At 33.0% G+C, this 15,363-nt stretch overlaps 3 protein-coding genes across 3 annotated transcripts; 1 reads left to right on the top strand and 2 right to left on the bottom strand.

Annotated features, from left to right (window-relative positions):
- Nucleotides 1-865: 865 nt before the first annotated feature.
- LOC143582925 (root allergen protein-like) lies at nt 866-1,599 on the bottom strand. The gene is made up of 2 exons (XM_077065383.1): nt 1,417-1,599; nt 866-1,320 (listed from the first exon to the last, which is right to left on the bottom strand). The coding sequence occupies exons 1-2, from the start codon at nt 1,595-1,597 to the stop codon at nt 1,025-1,027; spliced, it is 477 nt and encodes a 158-aa protein (XP_076921498.1). The 5' UTR covers nt 1,598-1,599; the 3' UTR covers nt 866-1,024.
- An 8,342-nt stretch (nt 1,600-9,941) lies between these two features.
- Nucleotides 9,942-10,581, bottom strand: LOC143582927 (root allergen protein-like). Its single transcript, XM_077065385.1, has 2 exons — nt 10,360-10,581; nt 9,942-10,237 (listed from the first exon to the last, which is right to left on the bottom strand). The coding sequence occupies exons 1-2, from the start codon at nt 10,538-10,540 to the stop codon at nt 9,942-9,944; spliced, it is 477 nt and encodes a 158-aa protein (XP_076921500.1). The 5' UTR covers nt 10,541-10,581.
- A 2,663-nt stretch (nt 10,582-13,244) lies between these two features.
- On the top strand, nt 13,245-14,898 carry LOC143582917 (uncharacterized). Its single transcript, XM_077065378.1, has 2 exons — nt 13,245-13,464; nt 14,348-14,898. The coding sequence occupies exons 1-2, from the start codon at nt 13,245-13,247 to the stop codon at nt 14,896-14,898; spliced, it is 771 nt and encodes a 256-aa protein (XP_076921493.1).
- Nucleotides 14,899-15,363: the final 465 nt, after the last annotated feature.

Here is a 15,363-nt window from a genome sequence, read left to right on the forward strand (position 1 = left end):
ACATATACATATACGTAATATATATATATATATATATATATATATTTATATGTATCACTAGTAATATAATAATAATAAACTTCATCTCCTCCGGCGATAAATAACCCTCGCCCCCGCCCATTTCACCCCAAATTCGCCCCAATTTCGCTCAGGGGTAGTGTTCGCGTCCCAAATCGTTCTTTCTTTGCGCCCACTACACATAGCCTAAAAGTGATAGGGATTATTTTAAGAGTACATAAAACTAAGAAAAATAATAAAAATAATGGTTTGCAGAGATATCATATGTGTGATGTTTTTGAATAATTAAAAAAGTTTAGGAAAAAAATGTGTTTATTAAATTATAATGATGATGAAGATAGAGACTCATAGTTGGTGTAAACACTCAAGTTATTGAAACACTCAAATATCTTGATGGTTTTCATACTCAACTAATATAGCTTTGGATTTAGTTTGTTGCATAGCTTATTAATAAACAACATACATAATGCTAACGGAGAACTAGTAAACCAAGTAGTAAAAAAAAAGACCTAAATAAATTCTAGAGACATGGGTTATTTTTTAAATTTATTTCAAAGTTGATGATATTCGTTTGTTCGGTTCGGTTAATTTGTTTATGACACACGCCATAACCAAAATCAGCCCACGATTTTTTTATTAATCGGCTATGGTATAGCTGAACCATCGGTTAATTGTGTTGTTCAGTTAATTCGGTTACTGAGAGTTTATTTCATGACACTTAATTAAATAACGCAAGAATTAACATGATATACACATTTTAGCCATTTTTAACAGCAAAAACTAATATAAATCATTAAAAAGTCAGCAAGAAACCACAATCTACAAATGATGGTTATAATCCCTCAATATTATTTATCGGTATTAAATAGAAACTTGTTACAATTATAATTGTGTATCTTGAATACTATTCAAATACACCACACCATTATCATGAATAAGCAGGAGATTAAAACACAAGAATGAAAACGATTTCAATCCTTAACAACACACATTGATGCAATATAAATTAATAAGTTTCCGGATGAGCAGTGGCGTAAGCCTCGATAGCGTTATAGGTTTTCACATATAGTTCCTTTTCAAGGTTAAGAACCTCAGCGGACGGCTTCTCGTCACCTTTGCAGTTATAAATAACTGTCTGTTTGAACACACATCCTCCGTCAGCAGAAGGCACAATCTTAACATGATGATTTATGGAGTCTAATATACCCATTAAGCAATCGCCTTCGAAAAATGTAAAGTTGAAGGTAAAGCTGCTCGCATCAATGACATCGTGCTTAAATTTTCCACTTGTGAATGGAACAGCTGCATTGAACAATTTATGTTTAGAAAATTTAAAGAATGAAAATGATAATAAACTCCTTCACTACAAATTATATGAATGATGATGTAATTTCTTACCGTCGCCGAATGTGAACAACCTTATCGATCCAACACCTCCATCACCCTCGACTAACTCAATGGACTTGAATACCTGAGGATTGACCTTGGGTGCGAGATCAGGAAAATTCTTGAAAACTTTAAAAACCGACTCAGCAGGGAAATTGGAAGGGATCTCAAATTCGATACTAGCGGTTGTCATAATTAATTTGTTTGGAAGATTGAATGCAAGAAAGTAAGAAGATTTTGTTTGGATGATATGCAAGTAAAACTTGTGCTATCTATAAGACAAAATAATTGGAAAAATTGAGGCATTCAAATTTAAAATGTTTGATTCGTGAAAGCACATCAACTTTGACCGGTCGAACTTGTGGAATAATATAGCAGTGTACGTATTTTCAAAGTTCAAAGACAAGAAAAATAAAAAAAAAAGTAATGAATACATTCAAAACCAACAGCCATAAATTTGAGTATAAGCAAACCAAAGGGATGTGAACTATAAAATATATATGTTCTCGAATGATAGACATCATGAATGTAAATTTATATTATTCTAAAATATTACGTATTTAATTAAGTAATAGTAGGAAATTAACTATGTAAATGTGTGAAGTGTGAACTACAAACAAACGTTACTCACTCACTAGTAGTAAACTAGTAAAGTTGTGCTGAAACTAGTAATATCCATTTCGTGTTACGCCAAGCCTTTCGCTGAATAAGAAAAACAAGGGCGGCATAGCGTTAGCAGGGCTGGCTTTGGCCTTGTGCAATTGCACAAGCCCCAATATCTTAAGGGGCCAATTTTTTTTAAATATATATTATATAGTTTTATATATACATATTTCGTGTCACAAACATTAAAGCAAAAAGGTGGTCCGGCGTGGTGGAAACATGTGTTTGTCCTAATACAGGAAACCTGAGTTTGAACTAGGGATGAGCTCATGATGGTACATGTACCGGTTCTGAAAAACCCAATTCCAAAAATTTGAAATATTTGGTACCTGTACCGAAATGTTCGGTTCGGTACCGGTATTTCGTGCAAAATTTGGAAAATACCAGTACTGTACCAATACCGAAAACTAAAAACTTGATAGCGATTCGGTACTGACTTTACCAAATCGGAAGGCACAACCGGGAGTCAAAAGCAACAAACGGAGCCAAGGGAGCACAAAATGCACAACTAGAAGTCAAAATGCACAAAGGAGCCCAAAGGTACAAAAGAACCCCCAATAGGCACAAACGACCCAAAAAGGCACAAAAAGACCCTTAAAGTCCAAAGACACAAACGATGCCCAAAAGGCACAAGCTGAGCCCAAAAGACACAAAAGGGCCCCAAAAGGCATAATCGGAGCCCAAAAGTCACCAATAGATCTCAAAAGGCACAAAGCCTAAAAACACAAATGGAACTCAAAGGGCACAAAGGTAGCCCCAAATGCATAACTGGAAGTCAAAATACATAAACGGAGTCCAAAAGGTATCCATCCTCTAAATTTTTGTAAGATGCTTTTGCAAATTTTCGGGTGGGGGTTATGACTAGAGGAGAGGAAAAAAGGTAGTTATTTGTTGTAAATTTGGGGATAGTTTGTTTGCAATCATTTATTTTTTTAATATTTGTTGAAATTGGTTGTGATTATATTAGAAAAAAAATGTAATAATAAAGATATAAAAAATACTACTCAATTAAATATGAGAAAAAGAAACATAATGTTTTCTTAGTGTAGTTATAAAGAATGTGATGGAAAACGGGTTTGGAATACGGTTGAGATCGTTACCGTACATGTACCCGTACCTAAAATTAGTAAATCTGGATACCCGTACTCGGACACAATTTTATGGTCCGGGTACAGGTACTTTCGGGTACGATACTCGCTTTGGTACCACCTTGTTAAATAAAAATAATCTCCACTAAACTTGATATGAAATATTAAATCCATTCATAATCAAGTAATGAATTCCAAAACATACAAAGTCTTCCAAAAATAAATGTTTAAAACAAAATTAACTTATACAAAAAAAGTTAACATTCGTTTAATCTTCGTTTGTCATTTTTTCATTTTTCCTTTTCCTTTTCTTTGTTTATTGTTTCCTCAATTTCTACAGAAAAACAAGAGAGAAATAACTGATTCAACTGATATATATTATGTCTTGAAAATTTCACTTGAAAGTTAAGTCATGAGTGTTGAAAACTTAATAAAAGCTCATTCATATTCTAAACAATACAATACACGTACATGTACCCGAAAGTACTCGTACCTCAAATCAGTAAATTTGGGTACCCGTACCTGATAGACACATACGGGTACATGTACGAATACTGAATAGATACGAATACGAGTATTCGAGAAAAAAATCTCATCCCTAATTTAAAATGCTCTAATAAAAGTTGGTTTGTTGGACGACTTTTATCACTATTATTATTATTGTTGTTGTTGTTGTTGTTGTTGTTGTTGTTGTTGTTGTTTTTATTATTAATACTGCTATATATACCATAAATCCCACGTATAAATTAAACAACCGTTAGGGTTTTATATATATATATATAATACACCAAATAAGAGCAAATTAAGACATCAATTTTTAAGTAATTTACAACACTTAAAGCATGAGGTACATGCGTTAGTAAGGGTAAACTTGTCTTTTAAACACAATCCATTCAACTTACAAGTTTGGTCCCTTACCTTTTAACCAAATTATGTTATTTATTTAAGTTGTAAACTAACTTCACACCCATGATTTTTAAACGACTATAGCCTTTACAAACGTTAATATTTTTATAAAAAAATTACACCATAAACACGAGCATTTTATTCTCTTTAATTTGGATATGATATTGTTATAATTTTTTTCATTTTAAATAAATTAATATGTTATGTAGGGGTGTTCAATGTCGGTTTTGATGGTTTTTAAGTTAAACTTGTGAGTCTAACCGTTAATACTGATTTTTTTTGTCGTTCAAAACCAAACTCAACCATTGAAAGTTGAAACCGAATCGTTACTAATGGTCTGGTTCCAGTTTGGTTTCACAGTTTAAACTTTAATAATAAATTTAGTTTAAAATAATTATTAATTTAAATGTACCATCAATTTTAACTAAACACCAACATAATATGATACTTTAGAGGATCATAAATAAAAAATGATAATTTTAGCCACATAAATAGTAAATATTAATGGAATATCTAGGGCGTGAAATAATAACAACAAAGATCACAAAATGAATCATACTGCAATTAGGTAATTTGAAGTTGTATAGCCAAGTTCGTAGTAAAAAGATTATGTTCAATTAAATTTTAACTATATCTAATATATATTACAAAACATATATAATAATTAATAATAAAACATTAAAATGCATTCAACATTTACAGTTTGGTCTGGTTTCATATGGCCGGTTGCCAGTATAAACCGCGAACCAACCGTTTACTACGTTTTGAAAATTTTGAAACCGACCAACAAATCAAAAGTAAAAAAAGAAAAAGAAAAAAAAAGTCAAACCAATGACCTGTTTAAACGATTTCAAGGTTTTAACCGAACCATAAACGATTATATTTGTTACGTGATTAAGAGGTTCAAACACCCGCTGCATCGCGCGGGCACCTATCTAGTATATATATATATATATATATATTCCAAAGAACCAAACCATTGTTGATCCAAAGATGAAGAACCTCATGAAACCATCAAACAAACCTTCTCCCTCAATCGTTTACCAGACGAACTCATTCTCCATATTCTAATCAAAGTAACCGATTTGAAATCTTTATGCCTTTGCAAAGCCTCATGTCGACGTTTCTCATCGATCGTCCGTGAAGTCGACACAGTTTCCTTCACTGCTCCATCTGGCTTCAGCCTGCCCATCAAACCATACGTTGAAGATGGTTCGGTTAAATCCAAGTACTTTTGCTCTGCAGTTACCTCAATGAAGAAGATGTTTAGTAATTCGCTAAAGTCTCTATGCATCGAGCTTTCTCCCGAAGGTAGGCCTGTTATAAACAAACAAATATATGTGTTCATGTTCGTTCTTTTTTAAAAAATAACATGTTCCCGTTCGTTTTATATTCGTTCATTGAAAATCTAAGCAAACAGTTCACAAACATAATTGAATAAAGATAAATGAACATATATATATATATATATATAATTATGGGAGTGATAATTTAATAACTTGTTAAGTTTTAAGAACTTTAATAACCTTATTCTTAACCATACATTTAATTAAATATGTTAGATTATATGGTCGAGATTAAATCTGATTAAAAAATTAAGTATGAGAGAAAATAAAGATATACCGTGATTACACTAATTCAAACGTTTGTTACACACCTGTGTAAAAAGTTGATTCGGTGCGTAAAAAATGTTGTAATTTTTCAACGTACATGTATCCTACATATATGTAAAAAAAATTGTTACGTTGAGGTTTTAAAACTCAAAGTGGTTTTCAAATGAAATCAACTATATATGTGTGTGTGTGTGTGTGTGTGTGTGTGAGTAAACGAACACAAACAAATATAAACTTAACATAATTGAACACACTTATATGAACACAAGTAAATAGATATAAAACATTAAGTAGAGGATCCACCCAAACTAACATAAATGAACGAACGAAACATGTGTTCATGTTTGTTTGTTTAATTAAATGAACACGAACTTTTTGTTCTTGTTTATTCGTTTACTAAATAGAACTTAAATGAGTGAACGAAATTCTCACCAAACGGTTCATGAACAGTTCACTAAACGTTTGGTTCTTTTACAGGCCTAACCGGAGGTGATAGTTATAATGGTCGTTTGTTCAAGTTTAAGATTAAGTTATCTAAGTCCAGTAACAAATTTGAATCATATGCGTTCCTGTCAGCAAACTCAATTGTTAATAATAAGGGAATATTATTATATCATGAAGAAGCTGAGTTGAACTTAAGTAGTGTACTTGAGATGGCGAGTAAGTGTTTTCATGACGCAGTGGCGCGAGATAACATGTTGGTAAATGTCATTAAGGATTTTCCATTATTGGAAAAGGTTCACATTAAAGATGCGAGTGAAAGGACGAAACCTGTTAACTTGCTACGTTTAGGTTCACTTCTGGAAATTGATAATTATCGTTTATCGGTGATATGTTACGTTCGCATAATGGTTCTGCCGGTTTCTGGGTATGTGATGAAGGATGCAGCCCTCTTTGTATTTGATAGACGTCATGATCCTGGTGAAAATCATAGTTTATTGAGTTTTGATATTGAGGAGGTTGAATTTGATGATGAAGATGAACATGCATTATATATTAAGGAAGCTGTTATGAAGTTTTTCAAAAAGTGACTTTTAATTTAGTTTCATCATCATGGAAAATGGTAGTCATCCTTTTCTATGGTTTTAGTTTTTATGTGTTTCTACTATATATGTTTGTTCACTTGAAAGATTGGATTTTTTTGAAATAGCAAAAACTTAAAAGAACAAAATGGTTTTTAGGAGAGAGAAAAATTGTATTAAGAAAATAGAAGATCCGTCATTTGAAATGACGGATGTCAACAAACAAGTGGGGCCTGTCAGATCTTGTCTGGTGAGTTGGACGATTACCATGTGTTCCGTCATTTCAAATGGCGGATCATGAATATTTTATTCGTGTTCCGCCATTTGAAATGGCGGATGTCAACTTTGGTGATCCGTCAGTCAAACTGGCAGGTCACAATTTCCAAAGTAGGCTACCCCTATGTGTAAAAGAGTATTTTATTGGGCATCCGCCATTTGAAATGGAAGATGTCATCTTGACATCCGCCATTTCAAATGACGGATGTGAATAGTATTTTTGGCTGATTTGACACACCTTTTTGACTGATTTGACGCACCACCTTTTCAAATACTATTATTATTTATTTATTTTTTTATTAACCTTTTTTCTTAATACAATTTTTCTCTCTCCTAAAAACCATTTTGTTTTTTAAGTTTTTCCTATTTCAAATAACTTTCCGTTTTTATGTGTGTAAGAGTTAAGAACTAGTTTTGTTTGGGAGTTTCTTAGTTAATTTTGCTTAGATTCTTGATGAGTTTGTAGCTTATATATTCAGTATGAGCTTCTTATTTAGTATCTTACATTTAAAATGACGGATCCTAGCAAATTCAAACTGTTCCGTCCTTTCGTCCGTTGGAATGACGGTTAATGTTCGAAACCTCCAAGTCTCGGACAATCACTTCGGTTCGTTTACAAGTATAACCGGAGGTGATAATAATGGTCTTTTGTACAAGTGGAAGATTAAGTTCGGTAACAAATTTGAATCATATGTGTTGCTGTCACCAAACTCAGTCTAACAGTAAGGGAATATTATCTTGTTTTAATGGAAATAAAGTTGAGTTGAATCGGAAGAAAGTTGAGATTGCGCGTAAGTGTTTGCGTGATGCAATGGCACGATATAACATGCTGGTAAATTTCGTTAAGGATTTTCCCTTATTGGAAAAGGTTTACATAAAATATTCGAATAAAAGAGGTGGAGAGCTGGCAAAGATGAAGAGTCCATTGCATCTAGGTTCGCCTCGATCAGGAACATGCTCATTATGTATCGAGGTGGTGTTACATTCCCTTGTTGGAACTTCAAACCGAGTACTTGATGAAGGAGGTAACCCTCTTTGTATTTGAGGTTGGTGTTGATCTTGTTGATGAAAATCATACTTCATTGAGTTAATAGTATGATCATAATCATGCAAAATGGTAAACATCATTTTCTATGGTTTTAGTTTTAATGTGTTTATACTATGTTCACTTGAAAGATTGTTTAGGTGTGCAAGAGGTAAAAACTTGTTTTGTTCGGGAGTTTCTAAGTTAATTTTGCTTAAATGGATCCTTGGCTAGTTTGCAACCTTTTCAACATGAGCCAGTTATTTAGAGCAACCATAATGTGCTACAAAATCCAAGGTTTCAAGTGACAAACTTTTTGGTCACAAATATCCTAGCTGTGGAGAGTCTGCATGAAGTTTGTAGACACAAACTAGGAACAACCTAATGATGTGGTCATTTCTCTCACATACACACATATATATATATAACATATATATATATATACAACTTTTTAGTCAGGTTTGTGGAGGTTTGTTGTTGTGAAAGAAAATGAGGCTTTTGAGAAATGTTTTAATATGATTTGACGATGACGTGACGGTTTGTATAGATTTGTTGTTATAGATGCTTTTAGAGTTTGTGAAGGTTGGGTTTGTGAATGCAAACTTGCTACAAACTTGCAAGGTGGTATAGTAACTCAACTTGAAAACACTTAAAACCTATATATAGTAACTCAACTCTATTGACTATGAAATAAAGAAAACACTTAAAACCTCTATTCAATGGAATCTCTATAGGAAAAGAAAATTTTACATTTGACTGCGTGTAGTGGTGGGGTGGAAGCGCACCCTACCCTCTTAATTATTGGCTGTTAGTGTGGTTGACCAAAGTCAAAACCACATTGGCGCTTCCCACAAAACGTTCAAGACACATTTGGCCTCCAAAACGCCCCCTTAGCACCCGAGGGGGCCGTGTTCCTGGTGCTATGGGGCTTTTTTCACCTCTAAAACGCTTCAGTGCGTTTGATCTAAGAACAATAGTGACCATCTATGTGTAGAGTGTGACTATTCATCAATCTATATAATTTTTAAGTGCACAAAATTGAGGGGAAAAAACAATAAAGTAAGTGCTTATAAATAAGATAGAGAAAAGATGGAGAATAACTTGATGTGTGAGGTTTTGGATAAACAAAGTTTAGGAAAAATGTATTTTTTTTATTAAATTCTATATATGAAGATAGAGACTCAAATGAGAATGCTATTTCTGGATGTAAACACTCAAGTATCTTGAAAGATTTTATACTCAACTAATTTAATATAACTTCGGATTTAGTTGTTTCTAGCCGTTGAATTATGGAGATCATAAACGTTGAGGGAACAATATTAGTTTGTTAATTGCATAACTTATTAATAAACAACTTATATAAATACGTAATGATAATGAAGAACTAGTAAACAAAATAGTGAAGAAAACAAAAAACAAAAATATCTTTGACAGATGAATTCTAGGAGAAGCATGGGCGATCTTTTAAATTTATTTCAAAATTGCGGTATATGTTTGGTTCAGTTAATTTGGTACGTTATGACACACATCATAACCATAACCATAACCATAACCATAACCAAAACCGACCCGCAATTATTTGTTAATCAATTATGGTTAACTGAACCATCGGTTAATTATGTGATTCGGTTAAGTTAGTTAATTCGGTGAGAGTTTTATTTCCTAAAACTTATATAATACGAGAACATGATGAACACATTTTAGCCATTTTTAACGACAAAAGACTAATATATATCATTAAAAAGCTAGCAAGAAGCCACACTCTACAAAATAATGGTTATGATAATCACTCATTATTATTTATTGGTATTAAATTGGAACTTGTTACAATTATAATTGTGTCTTGAATACTATTCAAACACACCTTTATTATGAATAATGGGAGATTAAAAACACAGGATTGAAACGATTACAATCCAGAATGCCAGACATGATGAAATATAGGTTAATAAGCTTCGGGATGGGCAGTGGCGTAAGCCTCAAGAGCATTGTAGGTTTTCACGTATAGTTCCTTTTCAAGGTTAAGAACTTCATTAGATGGCTTCTCGTCACCTTTGCAGTTATAAATAACTGTCTGTTTGAACACACATCCTCCGTCAGCAAAATGTACAATCTTAACATGATGATTTATGGAGTCTAATATACCCATTAAGCAATCGCCTTCGAAAAATGTAAAGTTGAAGGTAAAGGTGCTCGCATCAATGACATCGTGCTTAAATTTTCCACTTGTGAATGGAACAGCTACGTTGAATAGTTTATGTTTAGAAAATATAAAGAATGAAATCGATAACAACACCACCACAACAATAATAATAAACTTCATCATTAATACAAATTATATGAATGATGATGTAATTTCTTACCATTGCCGAATGTGAACAACCTTATCGATCCAACGCCTCCATCACCCTCGACTAACTCAATGGACTTGAATACTTGAGGATTGACCTTGGGTGCGAGATCAGGGAAGTTCTTGAAAACTTTGAAAACCAACTCGGCTGGGAATTTGGAAGGGATCTCAAATTCGATACTAGCGGTAGTCATGATTATTTTGCTAGATAGATATAGATAATATGTAAGAAAACAATAAGATTTTGTTTGGATGATATGAAAGTAAAACTTGTGCTATTTATAAGACAAAGAATTGGAAAAATTGAGGCATTCAAATTTTAAATGTTTTGATTCGTGAAAGCAGATCAACTTTGATCGGTCGATCTTGTGGAATAATATAGCATTGTACATATTTTCGAAGTTCAAAGACAAGAAAACTAATGAATACATTTAAAACCACCTACCATAGATTATATGAGCAGAATTTGAGTATATACAAACCAAAAGGATGTGAACTATAAATATATATGTTCTCGAATGATAGACATCATGAATGTGAATTAATATTATTCCAAAATGATAGACCTCACTATCACCAATTTATTTGGGAGATATGAGGATGACCTTGGCTTATCAGGGTTCGAGTCCTGATCTCACCCGGTTTTACCGGTCCCTCGTTGTCGTGCCGTTTGACAAGCGTGGGGGTCAGGTTTTATCCAGGAAATCCCTCAATAGGTGGACCACTAGGGGCTCCGTCCGTCCGGACTCGTGGCCGGCTCGGGCTACCTTTAGCCAAAGGGGGCCGCGTACGGAGTACCCAGCATTACTTAGTTGGCCGTTCAAAAAAAAAAGGAAATTAACTATGTAAGGGTGTGAAGTGTGAACTACAAACGTTACTCAGATACTAGTAGTAAACTAGTAAAGTTGTGCTGAAACCAGCAATACTCATTTCGTGTTACGCCGACCCTTTTCGCTGAATAAGAAAAACAAGGGCGGCATTACTTAGTTGGTCGTTCAAAAAAAAAGGAAATTAACTATGTAAGGGTGTGAAGTGTGAACTACAAACGTTACTCAGTTACTAGTAAGATGATTTTGCAAATTTTAGAGGGGGGTTATGACTAGAGGAGAGAAAAAAGTAGTGATTTGTTGTAAATTTATGAATAGTTTGTTTGCCACCATTTATTTTTAAATATTTGTTGAAAGTTGTTGTGAGTATAGGAGAAAAAAAATGTAATAATAAAGGTATAATAATTCAATTAAATCTAAGAAAAAGAAACGTAATGTTTTTTTAGTGTAGTTATCAAGAATGTGATGGGAAACAGGTTTGGAATAAGGATAAGAGTATTTTATCTTTGTTACCTTTTCTTAATAGTTAGAAATAATTTGAAAGAACTTAGTTGACCTCGAGAACTCCTAGTCTTAGAGCTAGAAAATGATATGTTTACTCGTTATTAACTTGAATTCAATCCTCCATCCTAACTCAACACACGGATTTCTATTTTGTGGTCAAAATCCAAGAATCCGGATTGAATTCTCGTGTCATAAGAAAAAAGAAAAGAATCTGAGAAGAATCATTTATTTATTGAACGTGTTGATTCATTTTTGTTTTGACTACTTTCTTTTTCACATTTTTTATTCATTTTTATTTTCTTTTTTATTCAACCTTTCGGAGTTCATTCTTTGGGCAATTCCGTTTAACCGGTGGATCCCTTCCAACTCACTTCTTTTATGATCTCATTGGAAATCTCGGTATCGCACTTGTACCCAAAAGTATCCTTACCTAAAATTAGTAAATCTTGGTACCCGTACGCGGACCCAATTTTATGGTATGGGTACAGGTACATGTACTTTCAGGTACGGTACTCGCTTTGATACCACTTTGTTATTTAATTAAAATCTCCACTAAATTTGGTATGAAATATAAAATACATTCATAATCAAGTAATGAATTCCAAAACATACAAAGTCTCACATAAATAAATGTTTAAAACAAAATTAAATTATGAAAAAAGAGTGAACATCCGTTTAATCTTCGCTAGTCATCTTTTCATTTTCTCCTTTCCATTTTTTTGTTTATTACTTTCTCAATTTCTATAGAAAAACAAGAGAGAAAGAACTGATACAACTTATATATATTATATTTTGAAAACTCCACTTAGTAGTTAAGTCATGAGTGTTGAAAACCTAATAAAAGCCTCTTTATATTCTAAACGGGTAATGATACCCGTAATACCCATATTTGTACTCGTATCTGTACCCAAAATTACCCGTACCTAAATCAGTAAATTTGAGTACTCGTATCTGATAGACACATACGGGTACACGTACAGGTAATGAATAAATACGGGTGGATACGGATATTCGGACATAATTTAGAATGCTCTAAAAAAGTTGGTTTGTTGGCCGACTTTTTTTATTATTATTATTACCGCTATATAGTATATATACCATAAATCCCACGTATAAACAGCCATTAGGGTTTTATATATACTTCAAAGAACCAGACGATTGTTGATCCAAAGATGAAGAACCTTAAGAAACCATCAAACGATCCTTCTCCATTCAATCGTTTACCAGACGAACTCACTCTCCATATTCTAAACATTTACAGTTTGGTCTGGTTTCATATGGCCGGTTGCCAGTATAAACCGCGAACCAACCGTTTACTACGTTTTGAAAATTTTGAAACCGACCAACAAACCGAAAGTAAAAAATGAAAAAGAAAAAAAAAGTCAAACCAATGACCGGTTTAAACGATTTCAAGGTTTTAACCGAACCATAAACAATTATATTTGTTACGTGATTAAGAGGTTCAAACACCCGCTGCATCGCGCGGGCACCTATCTAGTATATATATATATATATATATATATATATATATATATATCCAAAGAACCAAACCATTGTTGATCCAAAGATGAAGAACCTCAAGAAACCATCAAACAAACCTTCTCCATTCAATCATTTACCAGACGAACTCACTCTCCATATTCTAAACAAAGTAACCGATTTGAAATCTTTATGCCTTTGCAAAGCCTCTCGTCGTCGTTTCTCATCGATCGTCCATGAAGTTGACACCGTTTCCTTCACTGCTCCATCTGGCTTCAGCCTGCCCATCAAACCATATGTTGAAGATGGTTCGGTTAAATCCAAGTAGTTTTGCTCTGTAGTTACCTCAATGAAGAAGATGTTTAGTAATTCTCTAAAGTCTCTATGCATCGAGCTTTCTCCCGGAGGGAGGCCTATAAACAAACAAATATATGTGTTCATGTTCGTTCTTTTAAAAAAAATAACATGTTCATGTTGGTTTGTGTTCGTTCATTGAAAATCTAAGCAAACAGTTCACAAACATAATTGAATAAAGATAAATGAACACACACACACACACATATATATATATATATATAATTATAGGAGTGATAATTTGAGAACTTGTTAAGTTTTAAGAACTTTAATAACCTTATTCTTAACCATACATTTAATTAAATAGGTTAGATTATATGGTCGAGATTAAATCTGATTAAAAAATTAAGTATGAGAGAAAATAAAGATGTACGGTGATTACACTAATTTAAACGTTTGTTACACACTTATGTAAAAAGTCGATTCGGTGCGTAAAAAATGTTGTAATTTTTCTACGTACATGTATCCTACATATATTACATATATTTAAAAAAAAATTGTTACGTTGAGTTTTTAAAACTCAAAGTGGTTTTCAAATGAAATCAACTATATGTCTGTGTGTGTAAACGAACACAACAAACATAAACTGATAAACTTAACATAAATGAACACACTTATATGAACGCAAACGAATAGGTATATAACTTTAAGTAGAGGATCCACCCAAACTAACATAAACGAACGAACAAAACATGTGTTCATGTTTGTTTGTTTTATTAACTGAACACAAACTTTTTTATCATGTTTGTTCGTTTATGAAATAGAACATAAATGAGCGAACGAAATTCTCGCCAAACGGTTCATGAACAGTTCAGTAAACGTTTAGTTCTTTTACAGGCCTAACCGAAGGTGATAATAATGGTCATTTGTTCAAGTGGAAGATTAAGTCCAGCAACAAATTTGAATCATATGTGTTCCTGTTAGCAAACTCAGTTGTTAATAATAAGGGAATATTATTATATCAAGTTGAGTTGAAACACAGTGAATATTATGAGATCGCTCGTAAGTGTTTGCATGACGCAGTGGCGCAGGATAACATGTTGGCAAATGTCAAGGATTTTCCATTTTTGGAAAAGGTTCACGTTAAATATTCGAGTAACGGAAGGACGGATACTGTTCATGGCGGAGAGTTAACAAAGATGAAGAACTTGTTACATTTAGGTTCACATCTGGAAATTGATAATTATTATGTGTCGTTTATTCGTTACACTCCCATATTGGATCTGCCAGTTTCCGGGTATGTGATGAAGGATGCAGCCGTCTTTGCTTTTGATAGGTGCACTCTTGGTCCTGTTAAATTAAATATTGAGGATGTTGATTTTGATGATGAAGATGAACCTGCATATATTAAGGAAGCTGTTATGAAGATTTTTAAAAGTGACTTTTAATTTAGTCTCATCCTTTTCTATGGTTTTGGTTTTTATGTGTTTCTACTATATATGTTTGTTCACTTGAAAGATTGGTTTTTATGTGTGTAAGAGTTAAAAACTAGTTTTGTTTGGGAGTTTCTTAATTAATTTTGCTTACATTCTTGGTCAGTTTGTAGCTTATATATTCAGCATGAGCTTCTTATTTAGTATCTCACATTTAAAATGACGGATCCTAGCAAATTCAAACTCTTCCGTCCTTTGGAATGACAGTTAATGTTCAAAACCTCCCAAGTCTCGGACAATCACTTGGACGCTTCTTAGGTAGGATGGTGGATCGCCAAGAAACCAAAAGGTCTTATTCTTTCTTTTAGAAACCATTAAAATGCACTAGCTAGTAGACTTACATATGATTTAAAATGTGCATGAACATGTAACTTTGCTTTGTATTTGGGGATATTGGATTATAATAATCAAAATTATATC

This window comes from Bidens hawaiensis, unplaced genomic scaffold, assembly GCF_021521415.1.
Source record: "Bidens hawaiensis isolate Kalapana, Puna unplaced genomic scaffold, B.hawaiensis_p1.1 tig00032064_1, whole genome shotgun sequence".
In the NCBI taxonomy this organism is placed as follows: domain Eukaryota; kingdom Viridiplantae; phylum Streptophyta; class Magnoliopsida; order Asterales; family Asteraceae; genus Bidens; species Bidens hawaiensis.